The 20,427-nt window shown below is 38.6% G+C and overlaps 1 protein-coding gene across 1 annotated transcript in view; it reads left to right on the top strand.

Moving 5' to 3' along the window:
- The window catches only part of SLC13A4 (solute carrier family 13 member 4), a 59,216-nt gene that overhangs the window by 16,270 nt on the left and 22,519 nt on the right, over positions 1-20,427 (top strand). Inside the window, exons 3-7 of the mRNA XM_072652635.1 lie at positions 13,583-13,719; positions 15,992-16,170; positions 16,602-16,662; positions 17,230-17,269; positions 18,854-18,931. Of these exons, the coding sequence (XP_072508736.1) occupies positions 13,583-13,719; positions 15,992-16,170; positions 16,602-16,662; positions 17,230-17,269; positions 18,854-18,931 (495 nt within the window). The remainder of the gene's footprint in view (positions 1-13,582; positions 13,720-15,991; positions 16,171-16,601; positions 16,663-17,229; positions 17,270-18,853; positions 18,932-20,427) is intronic.

A 20,427-nucleotide genomic window follows, 5' to 3' on the forward strand; every position in this document is an offset into this window, starting at 1 on the left:
ACACCCATAATCCCAAGACCCCTATTGATTTAGCACTGCCAGAGATCTCCAACCCACAGAAGACCCATATAAAACAGTCAAAACACTTGGGATGAAAAAAACAAACAATCCCGGGATTAGGATTTAGTATATTTAGTAAAACTCCAAGCTCTGTCCCTAGTTAGCAGTGTGACCATAAACAAGTCAGCCTCTCTAGATTTTAGTTTCCTTACCTATAAACTAAGTGAATTAGATGATTTCTGTGGTCCCTGTGATCTGTGATCAGAACTATTCCAACCCTTCCAAAGATGGAAAAACAACTTAAACTGCCTGAAAAGTGTAGGCTACTAGAATATATTGAAGAAAAAAACAAGACTGAGATAATCCACCATAACCACCACCACCACTACCCTTCCCCCAAAAAAAACTGCCCTACAGACTCACAGCAAAGTATCTCAGTCTCTTCAGTAGCCTTCCTGGACCACTTTAGGGACTATCACTGAAATAATTTAGAAATCTCATCCACCTCTCAATATTGATAATAATATTAACAATGTTAATATTATTCAATAATATATAATACTTGTATTAATTGTATTTGTGTAGTGCTTTAGAGTTTGCAAAGTGCTTCACATACATCCTTCTTTCACCATCACAATAATTCTGACATAGATATTAGCATTATCCCCATTCCCATTTTACAGATGGGGAAACAGGTTCACAGAATTTACATGACTTGCTCAGTTGTACAGCTGAAGCATGATTTGCACTTGGCTCTTCCTGAGTACAAATTCAGTACTCTATCCACTATTTCATCTAGCTGCTTCTCCATTTCTTTTCTATACTAACAGAAGCACTGACTTTGACCTTTTGTCTGCCCAGATTTGAAGTATGTGCCAGGCCTAATTATCCAGACTCCTCCTTACACTTGTATATGTTTGGGAGTGGGAAAGGAGGGTGGTTATATTAATGAGGAGGACCAAGCCACAGGGAGAGGGATGTGGCAACTTCCAGACATTTTTCCTTCCTGTTCCAATGCTTATGGTCACAACAGAATAGGAAAGTGTGGGACTGACAGTGCAGTCCTGAAACCAATTATGTGTGGGTCTGAAATAAACCATTTTGGGGGGGTTTGTGCTCTAAAAAAGACCTATTCCCCCAAGATCAGTCCCCAGCTGCAATTTCCTCTCTCACACTTGGAAAATGCCCACCACTTGAAGCCTTGAAGAATCATATTATGGTATGAATTATATAATCATAGTGTTTTAATGCTGGGACATACCATAAGGATCATCTAATTCTATCCTTTCATTTTTTCAAATGAGAAAATTGAGGTCTAGAGAGACTGTGACTTGCCCAAGATCAGACAGCTAGTTAGTGGGAAAACGAGGAATTATAAAAGCCACATTTCTTGGCTCCCAATACAGTGTTGTATCCACAATACCATACTGTAATATTATTAAATATTCTAAATGTCTTATCTGAAGTTTTTCTTTGTATATATGGTTTTAATATGTATCATACTGATCTTAAATGTGATTTTATTACACCAAGTTTTTCTGCCAAAATGTGGCTCCATTTTTTCATGAATGATTAAACTTAAATTCATTTTAGAATGTATTCTGCTATAATGTACGTTATGTTAAGTGAGGAAAACCTTTTCTGTACGTAACTAGTAGCAGCTGCTTGGAACTACCTCCTGTACATGAATGTTGCGTGGTCGCTGGTATGAGTGGAGTTGGGTGGAGTAGTTGGTATGATTTCTTGAAGAAGGGGGGTTTCTAGCTAAGATTTTTAAAAAGGGAGAAAAGTTGCTCTCATGGGAAATAGGAAGGGATGATGGTAAGCAGAATTCTTTAGAGGAAGCAGACAGTCTGAGATTGGGATAAATGGAGGTCTTGTTACATTTGCTGGAAAGACCATGAGTAGGCATTCAGGTTTTACAGTTGCTGTAACTGGGATCCTCAATCAATTACTGTGTAGGAAGGAGAATGTTTGGATCCTAAAGCACTTCAGGAAGAGTACAGAGGCATAGAAAGAATTCTTAGAGTCAGGTAGACCTTGGTTATCATTTAGAGAAATCCTGTCTGTTGTGTCTTTACCAAGAGGGTTGGTTTATCTACCTTCTCTTTAACTACTTCCAGTGAATCCAACTACTTCCTAATCAACCTATTATTCCATAGAAAGACAGTCCATTCTTTAGAAAGTTCTTCTCTACATTAAGCAAAAATTTAATCCTTTTTAACTTCCATCCACTGAGTCTTGCCTTCTGGAAAAGCAAAGAACAGCTCCCTCTTCTATGTGCTGGCTTATTAAGATATTAGGGGCAGTTAGGTGGTCCAGTGCACAGAGTGCTAGACCTGCAGTCAGAAAGACTCATCTTTCTGAGTTCAAATCCAGTCTCAGACACTTATTTAGCTGTGTGATCCTGGGCAAGTTTCTCCATTTCTCTGGGCCTCCCCTCTTTTCTATAAATGAGGGGTTTGGACTCCTTTAATTGATGAACTAAGTACCTACCATGTACTAGGTGCTAGGGATGCAGAGACAAAAATTAAATAGTCTTTGCACTCAAAGAACTTACATTCTATCAGAATGACCTCTAAGATCCCCTTTAAAAAAAGGCTCTGTGGTATAGTGTAAGGATGTGGACACTGGAATTGGAATCAGGAATGCCTCCCTTAGACATTTCTTTACTAGCTATGTGAACTGAGACAAGTCACTTAACCTCAGTGGCCTCTAACATCGCTGCCAGCTTCTAATCTATGATCTCATAATACTGTGATTCCATTTCTAAATCTGAGACCCCAAGATTCTAGGATTCATCAGGCTAAACAGCACAGGATATTAGGTTTTATTGAAACTTGCTTTATTGCACTTTGGAGATAGTATGTTTTTTTTACAAATTAAAGGTTTGTGGCAACCCTGCCTGCGGCAAGCAAGTTTATTGGAGTCATTTTTCCAATACCATGGGATCACATTGCGTCTCTGTGTCACATTTTGGTAATTCTCACAATATTTCTAATTTTTATAATTATTGTTATTTATTTATTATTCATTACTATTTTTTTCATTATTATATGGTGACCTGTGATCAGTGCTCTTTGGCGTCACAATTGTCATTGTTTTGGGATGCCACAAACAATGCCCTTGTAAGACAATGAACTAATGATAAATGCTGTGTGTATTCTCACTGGTCCACTGACCAGCCTTTCCTTCAATTCCTCTTCTTGGCCTGAGACACAACAGTGTTAAAATCAGGCTGTTTCATAACCCTACAATAACTGCTAACTGTTCAAGTGAAAGGAAGAGTCACATATCTTTCACTTTAAATCAAAAATTAGAAATGATGAAGCTTAGTGAGAAAGGCATGTCAAAAGCTGAGAAAGGCCAAAAGCTAGGCCAAAAACAGTCAGCCAAGTTGTGAACACAAAGGAAACGTTCTTGAAGGAAACTAAAAGTACATTTTTTTTTTTAGAAAGAAAGTATTTTTAAATTAAGGTATGTAGTGGGCAGCTAGGTGATACAGTGAATAGAGTGCTGGACTTGTAGTCAGAAAGATTCCTTTTTGAGTTCAAATCCAGTCTCAGACACTTACTTACTAACAATGTGACCCTGGGCAAGTCCCTGTTGGCCTCAGTCTCCTCATCTATAAAATGAACAGGAGAAGGACATGACAAAAACCACTCTTGTATCTTTGCCAAGAAAACCACAGAAGGATTCAGGCACAATTAAAAAAATATCTCAACAACAATTATTGCACATTTAATAGACTACAGCATAGTGTAAACATAACTTTTATATGCATTGGGAAACAAAAAAAATCATGTGACAATTTATTTTGATATTTGCTTTATTATGGTAGTACGGGAACAAACCTGCAATATCTCCAAGGTATGCCTGTACTTTTAAATCTCTCATGATCCTGATCTGATCACTTTCTTCTTGACACAGTAGAATCTATTTTTAAGATCCTTAAAAAGTGGCACCTAGAACTAGACACAGTACTCCAGATACAGTCTGACTAGTGGAGAGTACAGGGAAAATAATATGTCCCAAAATGGACAGCATGGTTCTCATTGCTTCTACTTAGAAAATATTTTTTTAGTCAATTAAGTTTCAGCTAATTCAAAGTCACCAGATTTTTTAAAATTCTAATTTATTTCTTTATTTTTAGTTTTCAACATTCATTACCACAAGATTTTGAGTTCCAAATTTTCTTGCCATCTCTCCCCTCCACCCACCCCAAGACACTGTGCATTTTGATTATCCCTTCTCCAATCTGTCCTCCCTTCTATCACACCCATTCCTTCTCTTATCCCCATCCCCTCTATTTTCTCAGAGGACAAGATAGATTTCTATATCCCATTGCCTGTATATCTTATTGCCCAGTTGCTTGTAAAAACAATTTTTAACAATTGTTTTTAAAACTTTGAGCTCCAACTTCTCTCTCTTCCTCCCTCCCCACCCATCCCCACTGAGAAGGCAAGCAATTTGATACATGTTATACATGTGTAGTACAAAGACTTCCATAAAAGTCATGTTGTGGAAGACTCAATATATTTCCCTCTATCCTATCATGCCCCCCATTTATTCTATTCTCTCTTTTGACCCTATCCCTTCTCAAAAGTGTTTACTTCTAATTACCCCTTCCTCCCATTTGCCCTCCCTTCTATGATCCCCCCCTTATCCTCTTCTCCCCTACTTTCCTGTAGTGTAAGATAGAGTTTTATAGCAAATTGAGTGTGCACGTTATTCCCTCCTTAAGCCAGATGTGATGAGAATAAGGTTCACTTTTTCCCTCTCGCCTCCCCTCTTTTCCCCACCATTGAAAAAGTTTTTCTTACCTCTCTTATGTGAGGATAATTTGCCCCATTAATTTTACATTTTTAGATATCATCCCTTTCTATTCAACTCACCCTGTGCCCTCTCTATATATGTCCCTAATACTGAGAAAAATCTCAAGAGTTACAAAAATTATTTTTCCATGTAGTGATGTAAACAGTTCAACTTTAGTAAGTCCCATATAATTTCTCTTTCCTGTTTATCTTTTCATGCTTCTCTTGATTCTTGTGTTTGAAAATCAAAGTTTCTATTCAGCTCTGGTCTTTTCATCAAAAATGCTTGAAAGTCCTCTATTTCATTGAATGATCATTTTTTTCTCTGAAGTATTATACTCAGTTTTGCTGAATAGGTGTTTCTTGATTTTAATCCTAGTTCCTTTGACTTCTAGAATATCATATTCCAAGCCCTGTGATCCCTCAATGTAGAAGCTGCTAGATCTTGTGTTATCCTGATTGTATTTCCATAATATTCAGATTGTTTCTTTCTGGCTGCTTGCAATATTTTGTCCTTGACCTGAGAGCTCTGGAATTTGGCTACAATATTGCTAGAAGTTTTCCTTTTTGGATCTCTTTCAGGAGATGATCAGTGAATTCTTTCAATATTTATTTTACTGTCTGGTTCTAGAATATCAGGGCAGTTTTCCTTAATAATATCTTGAAAGATGATGTTTACACTCTTTTTTTGACCATGGCTTTCAGTTAGCCCCATAATTTTTAAATTGTCTCTCCTACATCTATTTTCCAGTTCAGTTGTTTTTCCAACGAGATATTACACATTGTCTGCTATTTTTACATTCCTTTGGTTTTGTTTTATAATTTCTTGATTTTTCATATAGTCATTAGCTTCCATCTGCTCCATTCTAACCTTTAAGGAATTATTTTCTTCAGTGAGCTTTTGGATCTCCTTTCCATCTGGTCAATTCTGTTTTTTAGGGCATTCTTCTCTTCATTGACTTTTTGGATCTCTTGTGTCATTTGGATTAGTCTATTTTTTACAGTGTTATTTTCTTCAGAATTTTTTGGGGTCTCCTTTAGCAAGCATTTTTCATAATTTTCTTGCATCACTCTCATTTCTCTTCCCAATTTTTGCTCTATTTCTCTTACTTGATTTTCAAAATCCTTTTTGAGCTCTTCCATGGCCTGAGATCAATTCATATGTTTCTTGGAGGCTTTGGATGGAAGAGCTTTGACTTTGTTTTCTTCTGTTTGCATGTTTTGGTCTTCCTTGTCACCAAAGTAAGATTCTATAGTCTGATTCTTTTTTTGGTTTTTGCTCATTTCCTCAGCCATTTACTTGACTTCTGAACTCTCTGTCAAAGTAGATCTCTGCTTCCAGTAGGGGTGGAGGGGGTATTATCAGCTGCTGAACTCTTCTACAATCTGTGGGCCTCAAGCTCCAGAAATAGTCACTATCTCTGCCCCTGCTGCTTCTGTGGCTGCTGTGGTTTCCTTCGCCCCTTCCCCCTCTGCTGCCCTGGGGCTAGGGCCAGAACACTCCACTCTCCCACACTGGTCCCACAGGCTTTTTCCACTGACCTCTCAATTTGTCTTCACCGTTTTGGGGCCATGAAGTTTGGAAACTGTCACAGGTGTGAGAGATTCAGTCTCCCCAAGGCCTGCTCACATCCTGTCTGTGCTAGCACGGCCCACACTGGACTGCATAGATACTTCCTGAAGACCTTTCAGGTTGTCTTGGGCTGAAAATTTGCTTCTCTCCATCATTCTGTGGGTTCTGCAGCTCCAGAATTTGTTTAGCACCATTTTTTACAGATATTTGGCTAGGTTTGGGGGCAACACTCTAGAAAGTGCATGCTGTTACTCCGCCACCTTGGCTATGCCCCTCCAGATTTTCTTTCACATGAACTTTTGTCAAGCCATATCTCCCAAGACTATATTTTATAACTGTTTTTTGAAATTAAATATTAGACTATTTATTAAAATTTATTTATTATTAAAATGGTGGACATGGATGCCTACTGAATTTCCTCATTTTGACCTGTCATTCCAGCCTGATGAGATCATTTTGAATCTTAATTTTCACCTATTCTACTAGCTATCCTTCCCATACAGAGCTATGTTATATATGCTTTCTTTGTCTTCTAGGGCATTCACAATGTTGAACAGTGCCTTGTGATGTGAAATACTAGAGATCTGATATTTACACATAGGCAAGAATGTTGTTTCCCTTGGTAGAATGTAAGTTCCTTGAGGACAGGGGCTTCCATTTTTGACTTTGCATCTCCACAACGTGACACCTAACACATGCTTAATGAAGGCTTATTGATTGATTCTTGAAGCATTATGTAGAGGCTGAGATCAATGAGGTTCACTACTCTAGGTTGTTGCTCAGCTTTCATTTTTGAAGACCATCAGTGGCATCATGTGTGATATCCTGACTTGTACATGAAATGGATTCAAGTGAGCAGAGCTGTACAAAGTCATCAACCTCACTCTTCCTGAGTCACTGAAGTCCACTGGCAGGACAAAAGTCAAGGTACTACTCTAGGTATATGTCACATGTCTACAGCATTAATGGCAATAACTGACATTTATTTAGCACTTTAAAGCTTGTGATGTGTTTTACTTAATATTAATTTGGATCTTATAACAACCTCATAAAGTAGGTACTCCGATTATTATCCCCATTTTACATAAAGGAAATCTGAGGCTCACAGAGGTAAAGCAATTTGCCCATACAACTAGTAGGTATCAGAGATGAGATTTGAACCCATGTCATTCTGAGCCTATGTCCTGCATTCTGTCCACCATTCCAGGCTCACCACTCTGCTCCTGAGGGATCTCCAAGGACTATAGTTCTGTATTAGTTCTCTCTTGTCTACACTGCCACCAAGTGGTGGTAGGGTCACATGGTGTAATCAGTAGGACCACTGATTTTAAAATGGCAGCACAATTCTGAAAGGCAAAAACTTCCAGGTATGAGAAGACTAGGCCCTAGAGATCAAGATTATGACTGTGAAAATGAATGAGAAGGACCAGCTGAAGAAACGCTACCAAGGATGCTTATGTCATAGCCATTGCCCTCAGCTTTGTCTGGGCTGCCCAAGTAAATTCAATCGCTTTTGGACCTGCTGGGTTTTTCTAGTTCCCAGAAACCAGAGCCCCACATGCTACCTCTCATGCCCTCATTGGACTTCCTGAAGGGCTGTCAGAGCCAGAGCCAGTATTTTGTGATGGGAAGTATCAGGAGACAGAAATTACAATTACCTTCAAGATATAGAGACTCTTTGAAAAGGCACTTCAGAGTACCAAGAGGCAGCAGCATGGTCTACTCTGCTGGGTGTCAAAGAAATGAGTCGTCTGTGGTTTAGTCTTTCATAAGCTAGAAATAATACTACTGAACTACCTGCCAGGAGTATGGAAAAATATTATGCAAATAAAATTCATCATTACAACGAAATCATACAAAGTCAAACTAGAACCTCGGTCTTTCTGACTTCTTGTCTGGTGCTTTTCCCATTCTAGGATGTTAGATGACTCCAGGATCACTCTTCAGAGGGTTGCTTAGGTTATTCTAAAGCTATTTCAATGGCACTTTTATCTCCCTTCAGGAGATCAGCACTTTGAAGTCATTCATGTCACCAGCAAAGGGAGGATGGATTCCCCAAAACATTAATAAACTCCTGCAGAACTGGAATGCCATATCCTCAGTGGAAATAGTTTTAATTATTTTCTTTAGTTACTAAAGGAAAAACGAATTTGCATATGAGGATTGAGTTATCAAAAGAGATCAATCAATCAATAGGCATTTGACTAAGTGCCTACTATGTACCAAGGACATGCTAGGTACTGCGCAAGTTAAAAGTGAGATAGTTCCTGCTCTCATGCAAACATCTCTATGGAGATAACCTTTCCTGGAGCATATATCCCTCTTTTAGGGATTAATTTGGGAGCAGTCCAGCTTGGAATTGGAGAATGATACAGATACTCTAAAAATCTTTTCTAGCCCTTGGATTCTATGTGACTTTTACTACATAGATGAAATTAACCAAACACAGGCCATACAAAACATGTTGGGTTTTGTTTTTATTATTTTGTCCAGTGTTCTATACCTTCTATATAGAAGTGTTCTATACCTTCCTTCTCCAATTTCAATTATTTTCTAGGTGGCTAATATCCATTTTCAATCATTCATTCAATGAGTATTTATTACCTATCTATTTTGTGCTGGGGAATACCAAAAAATATATGATCCCTGTCTTCAAGGATCTTACAGTCTAGTGGATAAATAACATATATATGAATAAAAATTAAATAATGATATGAGCTTAAAATACAAGCATTATAAAATAATATTACAAGTCATCTTTGACTCTTTCTCCTCTCTTAATACACACATCCAAATAGTTTCCAATTCCTGCCAGTTCCATCACCATGAGATCTCTCCTTTCTCTTACAATAGCAATCCCACCACCCCACATGTAAGCCCTGATCTTTTTTTACTTAGACTACTGTCTATTAATTAGTCTCCTTACTCCCAGTGTATCCTATCTCATGCACATATTTCACAAGACTGTCCTGATCTTCCTAATCTATCTTTTTTTTTTTAATTTTTTTTTATTTTTTTAATGTTTAACAATCACTGCCATACAATTGCGATTTTATCCCTCCCCACCCACCCCCTGCTACCTCCCTCCCTCCCCACGACTGCATACAATTCTGTATAGATTCTACATATACTTTCCTATTGAGTATATTTTCACTATAGTCATGCTATGTAGTCAGACTAAGATAAATGAGAGAATCCGTATAACAAATCAGAACATGATACACAAACAGATACACATACACAAACATGATCTGCTACATTATGTGAGTGACTTCCATATTTCTCTCTCTGAGTGTGGAAGGCATTTTGCCTTAAGGTCCACCATTGGGATTTTTTTTTTTTTCAGAAGTTCTTGTGTTATTACAAAAATCTAAGTCTACCAGAAAAAACTCTCACACACTGTGGTTGTTGCTGTGCATAAAGTTCTCCTGGTTCTGCTCCTTTCACTCAGCATCAGGTCATATAAGTCCTTCCAGGCCTCTCTGAAGTCTTCTTGTTCATCATTTCTTATGGCACAATAGTACTCCATTACATTCATATACCATAATTTATTCAGCCATTCCCCAATTGATGGACATCCCCTTGACTTCCAGTTTTTGGCAACTACATAGAGTGCTGCTATAAATATTTTTGTACATGTGGGACCCTTTCCCATTTTTATGATCTCTTGGGGATATAGTCCTAGTAGCGATATTGCTGGGTCAAAGGGTATGCACATTTTTGTAGCCCTTTGGGCATAGTTCCAAATTGCTCTCCAGAATGGTTGGATGCGCTCACAGCTCCACCAACAATGAATTAGTGTTCCAACTCTCCCACATCCTCTCCAGCATTTATCATTTTCTTGTTCTGTCATGTTTGCCAATCTTATAGGTGTGATGTGGTACCTCAGAGTTGTTTTGCTAATCTATCTTTTTGATCAATCAATATCAATCAATATGCATGTAATATCTTTAGCAACTTACAACTAGGAAAGCTACATTCTAGGAAAGATAAATACATATAGAATACATAAAAAATAAATATACAATGATTTGTGGGAGGACATAGTAACAACTAGGGAAGCTAGGAAAAGTCTTTTGAAGGTGGTAGTCACTGAGTTAAGCCTTCAAAGGAATTAGAGGTTCTAAAGGTGAAGAGGGAAAGCATTCCAGGCATGGAGGATACCCTTTCCAAAGGCACAGAATGGAAAGAGGAAATATCATATGGGGAAATGAGGAACAATAAGTTGACCAGTTTAGTTGGGAATAGGGGAAATAATGGATAATTCTGGAATGATAAGCTGGAGTATGATAGGGAAGGGTCATGAAATTTCTTTTGCTCATATCCTTTGACTAGGGAATGACTTTTATTTATCAACTAGGAAATGATTCGTATTTTTATAAATTTGGCTCAGCTCCCTATGTTTGAGAAATTAAGCCTTTATCAGAAAAATTTGCTGTAAATATTTCTTCCCAGTTTTCTCTTTTCCTTCTAATTTTGACTGCATTAGTTTTTTGTTTGTACCAAAGCTTTTTTAATTCAATATAATCAAAAGTATCTATTTTATATCTTGTGATGCTACCTCTTATTCAGTCATAAATTTTTCCCCTATCCATAGATCTGACAGGTACATTTTTCCATGCTCCCCTAATATACTTATGATATCACCCTTTATGGCATATGAGATATTGGTCTATACCTAGTTTCCACCAAACTATTTTCTAATTTTCCCAACAACATTTTTCAAATGCTTAGTTCTCATTCCAAAATCTTGTATCTTTGGATTTATCAGATATTAGACTATTATAGTCATTTACTAATTTGAAATCTGGAACTGCTACACTGGCTTCCTTCACATATTATTTTTCATTGATTCCCTTGCTATTTTTGGGTCATGAAACTTCTTAAATCCACCAGCAAATCCCCATTGATTACAGAAAAATCATTAACACTTAATCAATGCATTCAAAGCCTTCCATAATATGTCTCTAATACACCTTTATGTCATCTCCTCCATGTATTCTACATTTCAATCAGTCTGAACTACTTACCATTCTGCCCTTTCCAATCTCTGGGCTTTCGCTCATGACATCCTCAATGACTGAAACATTCCACTCCACAGTCCTCCCCTCCCCTTTCTTGGGCTGTTGAAGTTCTGCCCCTGCTCCAAGGCCCACTTTGTCCGTAAAACTGTCCCTGATCCATTCCTTTCCCCACACCCAGAATCTCCCCCTCTTTGAATTTCTCATAGTACTTTGCTCCCCTAGACTTTCCTCGGCTCTTCATTCACTCTCCCTTATGTCATTATTACTTGTATGTGCATTCTTCACACACACACACACACACACACACACACACACACACGCACGCACACACACTCCACCATAAGATTATTAATTTCTTGAGAGTAGGATTCTTATTATAGCTCTCTCAGTAGTGATGAAGTCAGGTAGACCTGAACTCAACCAGCGTCAGATACTTTCCAGCTGTGTGACTCTGGACAAGTGAATCTGTCTGCCTCAGTTTCCTCTTCTGTGAAATGGAGATCATGACAGCACTTACCTCTCAGGGTTGTTCTAAGGATAAAATGAGATAATATTGGTAAAAGACTTAACAAACCTTAAAAAGCTATATAAATGTTAACTGTGTTAACTATTCTTATTCTTCTACAGCTAAATGGTACAGTGAATGGAGTGCAGGACCTGGATTCATCTTCCTGGGTTCAAAACTGTCCTCAGAAACTTACTAGCTGTGTGACCCTGGGCAAGTCATTTGACCCTGTTTGACTCAGTTTCTATCATCTCTAAAGTGAGCTAGAGAACAATGTGGCAAACTATTCCAGTATCTTTAATCTGAAAATTAGGGTCCAAAGAGTTGAACATGACTGAAAAATGACTCAACGATAACAATCCTTATTCTGATTATTTCCAAGTTCTAGCACAGTGCCTTACATATAGCTATACTTCAACACTTGCATGAATCAATAGGCATACTTTCTTCATCAGTGCAGACCACAACTCATCCACACCATCTCATCCTGTATGATTTTTGTCCATTCTTGTCCACATTGTCCTGCAGATTCTCTATGAAGGATTTTAGGGTAATGGAATATGACAATCTTCCCTGACTGTTAGTAAGCCTATGTGACCACATATGTGCCCTTTTTTTCCCCTTAGAACAGGAGCCATGTTCCCAGGTCTAAACATACACGGTATTTCAACCATGGATGTCTTGTTTCTTTGAACTTCGGCTCATTTCACAGCTGTGACACATCTCATGCTAAAGTCACACAGGTCCCTGGTGCAGAGCCAGTTAGGCTCTGGGCCACAGGGATTTTCACACCTTTCCAATTAAGTGCTGAGGCACATAAATTTTCAAGCTTCTTCTCTAAGCCAATGAGAGACCAAATCTTTGCTTTAAAACTTGCATATATTCAGGGAGATATAGATTGCCTGGGGGGAGAGGAACTGGTGGAAGGAGGAACTTGCCTAGAGGAACTCGCTTGAGAGGAGGCTTGTTTACTGGGGGGCTAGATGAAAGAACGCTGACGATGTCAACGTTCCCTGGATTGGCTAGATGTTGTGTTATTATTTTTCCGTCATCATTATTTTTTGCATTATTATTGTTATTCAAGCATTATTACCATTTTCTCCATTATTTTCTTAAGTCTAGAAATCATAAAAAGGAAAAATCAAGCCTTGATTTATTAGTATTCACTAATATCTGAGGGGGAGATGCTCACTCTGAAAATTGAACAATCAGCTCTTGAGAGCTGGTCCAAGCTGGCTCCAATATATCTCTGAATTCAATCCTTGTGAGGCTAAATTTTCTTCATGCAGATTAAAAAATGTCAGTGTTCCCAGGTCTGAAGGTACACAGGTTACTTTGTTAACTTTTTTTGGTTACTTTGTTAAATTTTGCCTTCTGGTATCTCAATAGTGATATTTCAAATAAATGGCTTGGTCTTGAATGAAGAGAGCTCATTATATTTTGCAGTCCAACCCTGAAAATATATATGAATATTCATAGCAGCTGCTATGAATATCTCATTGGTGTTACAAGGATTTTAGAACCAGAAGTTTCCCCCTTTCCAGCAGATTTGATGATAGGAGTGGGTCTAAACAAGCCCATAAATATTCATGGGAAAGTTAGAAGAAAATCTCCAGAAACTCCCTATCGTTCTAGATGGCCAGACCCTGTTCTTGCCTCTCTACAGGTGGCTGCAGAGTATTTCAAGAATACTACCCTGCTGCTGATGGGAGTCATCTGTGTGGCAGCAGCAGTGGAGAAATGGAACCTGCACAAGCGGATTGCCCTACGCATGGTCATGTTGGCAGGAGCTAAGCCTGGCATGTAAGTACAGCCTTCAGCTATGGGGAGATTCATGCCTATACCACATTAGGCATTACTGATGTGACATCTCTCCTGCATAGGGATAGTGCCCAGGATATACACTTTATTTTTCTTGGAATGGGAATGGATTTGCTCTGAACTATCCACACTCCAACCCTGTCCTCATTATGACGAGTAATATATACTTTCAAAATGACAATAGACCATTAGGGTAGCCATGAAAATGACATTTTTATACACATGAAGAAAACTTAGCTATATAAGGATTGAATTCAGAGATGTATTGGAATCCGTTTGGACCAGCTCTCAAGAGCTGATTGTTAAATTTTCAGAGTGAACATCTGCCCCTCAGATATTACTGAATACTATAAATCAAGGCTTGGTTTTTCCTTTTCATGATTTCTAGACTTAAGAAAATAATGGAGAAAATGGTAATAATGCATGAATAATAATAATATAAAATATTGATGATGGAAATAATAACAAGTAGCTGTTAGTATTTTTCATTCTTTAACTCAAATATTTTCTATGTTCATATTTCCACTTGGAGGGTGCACTGGATACAGAAGGCCAGCAATTCACTACCTCCTCCCTAAAGTAACACTTTTTCCTGTTCTGCCATTTCTAAAGTCAGAGGACTGTTTACCCATTGACAAGTGAGATCAGCATATAGATGATGTCTGAAAAGGCACTAAAATTGTCCGATGTTAGGTCTATCAGATAACCAACGCTGCTCCTTCCCTTGTACAGAGTCAATATTGATTGCCTAATTATTTCTCTTTTTTGTAGAATGAAAATAAAAAGATAAGTACCTTCTAGGCATATGGTGAGCCTTCATTGAGTTACTCTTGAAAGAATTTTGAACTCTTTTGAATCCTTTTTGCATATTAGCCACAAGAAAATGTTCATCCAAGACTAGATTCTCCTTGACCCATTATCCACCTATTTCTGGATCATTCCCACTCCCCATTTTCCCTACTTCCCCCATCATTCATTATGAGTTCATTGGATATTGAAAATCATTTAGATGTCAGCCTATTCAAAACACCTTTAGAGTATTAGCTTACTCAAGTAATAACTCAGAAATTAAATATGCTGCCTACCACACTCCACCAAATTACAATATGTTTCTTGTCTATCAAAGGTGTGTTTTCATACACACCTTATAGAAATATATACTCATATAGTTACAACCTTATGTCATACATGAAAGAGTCAAACAGAAATGATTTGTGAATGATCGATACCTCTGTTCTTCCCCATTAATGAGTATAGCCAAGAATGGTGTGACAGAGGAGGAAACAAGAAACATTTAAGGAGGTTCAGTGGCTCAGTGAGAAAACAATAAGCTGCATACAGGATTCTAGAGTCTGTTCTCTACTTGACCACTGAAAGACCTTAGCTGTTTTCCCTTTATTTTTAAAGTTTTAGGAACACTTGTGTTCAAATTTAGCCTCAGATACTTACAAAATGTGTAATGCTGGGCAAGTTATTTAATTTTAGCTTGCCTCAGTTTTCTCATCTGTAAAATGGGAATAAAAAGAGCACCTACTTCCCAGGGTTGTTGTGAGGATCAAATGAGATACCTGAAAAGCACTTAGCCTACTGCCTGGCATACAGTAAGCACAACATAAATGTTAGCTATTATTATTTTAATAGTAATACCTCACTGAGCTCTCTCATACGAGTGAGATCTTTTAAAATTATTTTTTGCATACATTCACACACAGGAATGTCTAGGGTAAAGGAAGAAAGGTTAACAAATACGTTTCTTTTGTCACCAATGGTACTATCTGTCTAAGTAAGGGCTTCTGCCTTGCTTAAGACTATTAGCTCTTGAAATTGTATTTGCTGCCAAAATGGATTAATTATTTCTAATATCCCCTTCCGTTATAAATCTATGATCCTATGACTTATTATTTAAGGATCTGTGAAAATGAGACCTTTAGAAATAGACTAGTGCATATTCTAAATAAAATTAGCATGGTTGGAAAATAAAAGAAAGAAATTATGTTTCCTGGTTGTCTGCTATGAGATGCAAGTCCAAGTTTAAGCCTAATAGATATTTACTATTATTTACTAGATTAAGACTATCCAATGCAAAAGCTACTGAGAAATCTATATGTCACCTAGAGGAAGAGTCAAGATGATTTGTTCCTATAGTTCTAGACAGCATTCTCGATTGCATTCTCGATTGCATTCCAGTACTCCTTGGAGTACCATGAGGCCCCTGGCTGGCTTCTCAGTTTTGCTGTGGCCTCCTTCCTTTCAGGCTGCTGTTGTGCTTCATGTGCTGTACCACCCTTCTGTCCATGTGGCTCTCCAACACCTCCACCACCGCCATGGTGATGCCGATTGTGGAGGCCGTGCTCCAGGAGCTGGTCAGTGCTGAGGAAGAGCAGGTCATGGAGGCCCCTGGCAACTCCAGCACTGAAGAAACTCAGCCAATCAGTACAGTTTGCTTGAGCTTTCCTAAACTTCTCTCTCTTCTCCCTCAAATATCTCCCTGTTCCTATGACTTACATACTTACCTATATGACTCTATTTTCCAGTCTTCCCCCTAAAACCCTGAGCATTTTCTCTTGAGACTGGTCACTGACAATCCCTTCCTTTTGTGATTGCCACTACAAATTCCTCCTCCTCCTCCTCCTCTAAATGCTGTGGACTATGTCCAAAGCCCAACCTGAAGCCCATCTATGTATGTAATTCCTCTGGGCCTTCAGAGCAGAGAAGGAAGGCATGGCTATGCACCAAGGTACTCTGGGAATTAGCAAGAGACAATAATCAATGTTATGGGAGGCTTGAAATGCCTTCTCACCAAGCTCAGAACCCTTAAAGCCCCAATATTTTCTCTCTTCTCTCTCTCTCTTCCTTCTCTTCAGCTATAGGTCTTGGTGAAAAAAATGGACCCCCTTCTCTGGAGCTCATTTTTGTCAATGAAGAGTGAGTACATCCATTCACCAACAGGAAGAGGGCAAAGTTCTTGCCACCCTTTATATGTCTCTTGTGCACTTATATTCTATTCTACATTATAGTTAGCTGTACTCTGTGTTACTTAGAGTTACCGAGAAGCAGCAGGACATAAGGAACTTGCCTTGGAAGCCAGAAAACCAAGATTCAAGCCCCACTTCAGAATATTTTGGCTATATGCCCCTGGGCAAGTCACTTAACTTCTTAGGGTTCTAGAGAATTCTCTAAAACTGGAAGTTGCAGAGAAGGTGCCTATTTGCACTAACAGAGGAAGTTCCCTGTGCCTGTAAAATCACAGGTCCAATTCCCATGCCTAGTTTTGTCCAGACATATTATCCCTCCTACTAGGTGTGAACTCCTTGATAGCTGGTGTATTTGTAGTCATTGTTGAGCACAGTACCTTTTACATGGTAGGTACTTAAGGAATGTTTATTTTTTCAATTAAAAAAAAACTTAGTGTCAAGAATGAGATCCCCTAAAGTCCCACGAAGTCCAGTCCAACACGCTCCCTCATTTCTTGTTCTTTTTGCTTTCTTCCAGCTCATCAACCCCAGATTTCCCTACTCTGATGCAGGGCAAGGTACCACTTTTTATTTTTTGTGTGCTCTGGAATCACTCATCAGGCCAGTGGGATAAATCAGGGAGATAGCAATGCCCAGCCCCCCTGGTCCGCAAGACGATCATCTTCTTCTGTCTAAGGAAGGCAAAGAACAACTCAAAAATAGAGGGGTAGGGGAAAGCATCCAACTCTTGGCAAGTTGGTGACTGGCATCACCTTCTACTAAAGGGTCAATCTTGAATGACTTCTAACAATGGACACTACCTCAGAAAGTACAAATTATCTGACAGGGCAGCTAGGTGGCACAGTGGTTCTAGTATAGGACCTGGAATCAGGAAGACTCATCTTCCCGATTTCCAGTCTGGCCTCAGACACATACTAGCTAACTGTATGACCCTGGGCACTTGTTTACCTCAGTTTCTCATCTGTAAAATGAGCTGGAGAAGGAAATGCCAAACCATTTCAGTATTTCTGCCAAGAAAACCCCAAGACACAACTGAACAACATCTCATTTTTCACAAGCTTAATGTAGGAAAGTCCAGATTTGTAAGAAAGATACATTGAGGTGAGGGGTGGGTGGTGGCAGGGGGGTGGGAACATCATTAATTACTTTAAAGAAAATTTATTCCTATTCCAAAAAGGATTCTCCATTTAAATAGCATTAATAGTCCTAAAATAGGTTTGATGGCCCTATAGGGAAAGGGGAAAAAATGCTGTGAGAGGGGGAGAGGGAGAAAAAAAGAAGGAAGAAAAAAATATATATGTTAGGAAGGAGTAGTGCCATCAGCAGATGACCCAGGTAAATTCAGTAGCAATAAGACCATACGTCAGCGATGGCAAATTCCAAGAGAAATAGAAGTTACTAAACCACATATGAGGAAAGATCCCTGGGGGGGTAAATTTCTCTATATTTAAAATAATTTAATTTACAAAAATTCAATATGTACAGAATTGTAAAGGGTTTTATATATACATATATATGTATTATATATATCTGTATATGTATATATATATTACTATAAGTTAAGTAATTTAAATTTTTGTCATAGATCCATCTGACAGTCTAGTCTATGGACTCCTCAGAATCTTATTTTTAAATGCATAATATAAAATATATATGCTTAGAAAGAAAACCAATTATACTGACATACAGTTACTGATCTATTATAAAAATATGCTCATAAATGCCAGGTAAAAGAACTCTGGGTTTAAAGGATTTTCTTTCTGTTAAAGGGGAAAAAAGAACCAAGAATTTCTTTAGAGAAAACAAAATTCCAAAAGATTAGGATGAGCAAGAAAGAGTTATCTTCTATCAGACTTCTAACTTGGTGGTTGTCACTGAGGGTATTTTGAAGTTAACAACATAATTATTACAGCACTAATAATTATATAAGGTTTTAAAATTTACAAAGCATTTTTCTTAGCAAGATAACTGAGCAGAGATGGGCAATGCCAGTCAAATGGTCATTTTCCTTGGCTTCTAGCCCACTGACTCCACAAAGTCAAGCACCATTTTCCACAGTGATCCCAAGTGTCAGGGGTATTCACCTAGCCTCTTCACCCACCATCCTTCTGCTGGCAGCCTCACTGCTCTTGTTCCTACAGAACCTGAATGGAGTGCACATGATCACCAACCCTATCAAGTCTGTGAAACCTCAGAGCAAGAGACAGAGCTCACCTCAGGTAAGGGAGTCAGAGGTTATTCTTGTTTCATATGTGAAGCATGTCTTGAGGGCACATTGTTTTCCACGAAGGTCATTCTCCCTGCAGACCTCAGATCAGGTGTCATACTGCTTAGTGGTGTTATATCTAAGCCCTCTTTGCCCAGATGGATGTGGCTTACGTTGGTGTGTCACAGGAAGAGAGTAACCCCTTCCTCAGCCACATGAAGGCTTGAAGGATCCAGCTTAGGTCTGACCCAGGTGGGGCAGGTATGGCATTGGCTCCAAGCAAGGTGGTCTATTCCTCTACAATCTGGCCCTCTGCTGGGCCAGAGCCAGAGAAGGAAGGGAATGAAGAGAAAAGGAAAGGTGAGTGAGATTCCCACTTGTTATCTGGTCCAGGCTTTAGACCAGTTTTACAGAACAAATACTTTCATTAAGGGGTGGATTCGGTCAAAGGTTCACACTTGAGGACCTAGAGGGCTATATGTGACCCCTGCTTTAGACTAAAGATCAGGAGACTCTTGAAGCCTTAGACTCATCAATAGAGATAAGTAATGCCTGTGGGAGCTACTGGTAGATCTAAAGCATAGACCAGGGAGGAGAGGAAAAGAAAAAGGGAAAAAAATGCTGTGAGAGGAGGAGAAAGGGAGAAAAAGAAGGAAGAAAAAGAAACATATGTTAATGAGGAGTAGTGCATCATTAGCAGATGACCCGGTTACCTGTATTATTCTGTAGTTAAAAAGGCCATGAGTAAGTGAAGTCAAATTCAAAAACAAATAGAAGCTACTAAACCACATACTAGGAAGGATCCCTGAAGAAGCATATTGACTTAGAAAACTACATCTCAACATTATCTGTGTTCTATTCTATTTTTATTTATTTTGTTAACTATTTCCCAATTACATTTTAATCTGGTTCTCCCACACACATGTTGGAGAGTATTCCCGGGGTACATTAGACACCTCTGAAATAAGTCACCAAGACCAACTCAAGAACCTCCTTCCCTTGTCTACATTCTATCCAGGCCAAGAAAACACATTCTGATCAGAAGGCAGATTCCTTCTGTCTTTCACCTTCAAGAATGATCCATTGATATTCACCAAACCAGGACTTTTTCTGACCTGAATTAGAAGAAGGGGTTTAATCTTCATGGTAGTAGTTACAGCCTTCCAACTACATGTGGAAGGATGGTCAGACTTGTTCTGCTTGACCCCATAAGGAAGAACTAGCAACGATGCGTGAAAATTGTAGAAAAGCAGATTTCAGCTTAGCAGAAGGAAAGATTTCCAAAATAACTAGAGTAGGCTGAAAAACAAAATGCGTTATCTCTAGAAGTAATGTTTCCTATCACTGGAAAGTTCCCAATAAAGGGTGGATCTAAATAATAACTCACATTTTACATACATTAAGCTGTTTGACTGTCCTAACCACTTTCTGAGGTAGGTGCTGTTATGCTCATTTTACCGATTAAGAGACTGAGGTCAAGAGAGGCTAATTAACTTGACCAAAGTCACA

Source organism: Notamacropus eugenii, chromosome 3 (genome assembly GCF_028372415.1).
Source record: "Notamacropus eugenii isolate mMacEug1 chromosome 3, mMacEug1.pri_v2, whole genome shotgun sequence".
NCBI classification, from domain to species: domain Eukaryota; kingdom Metazoa; phylum Chordata; class Mammalia; order Diprotodontia; family Macropodidae; genus Notamacropus; species Notamacropus eugenii.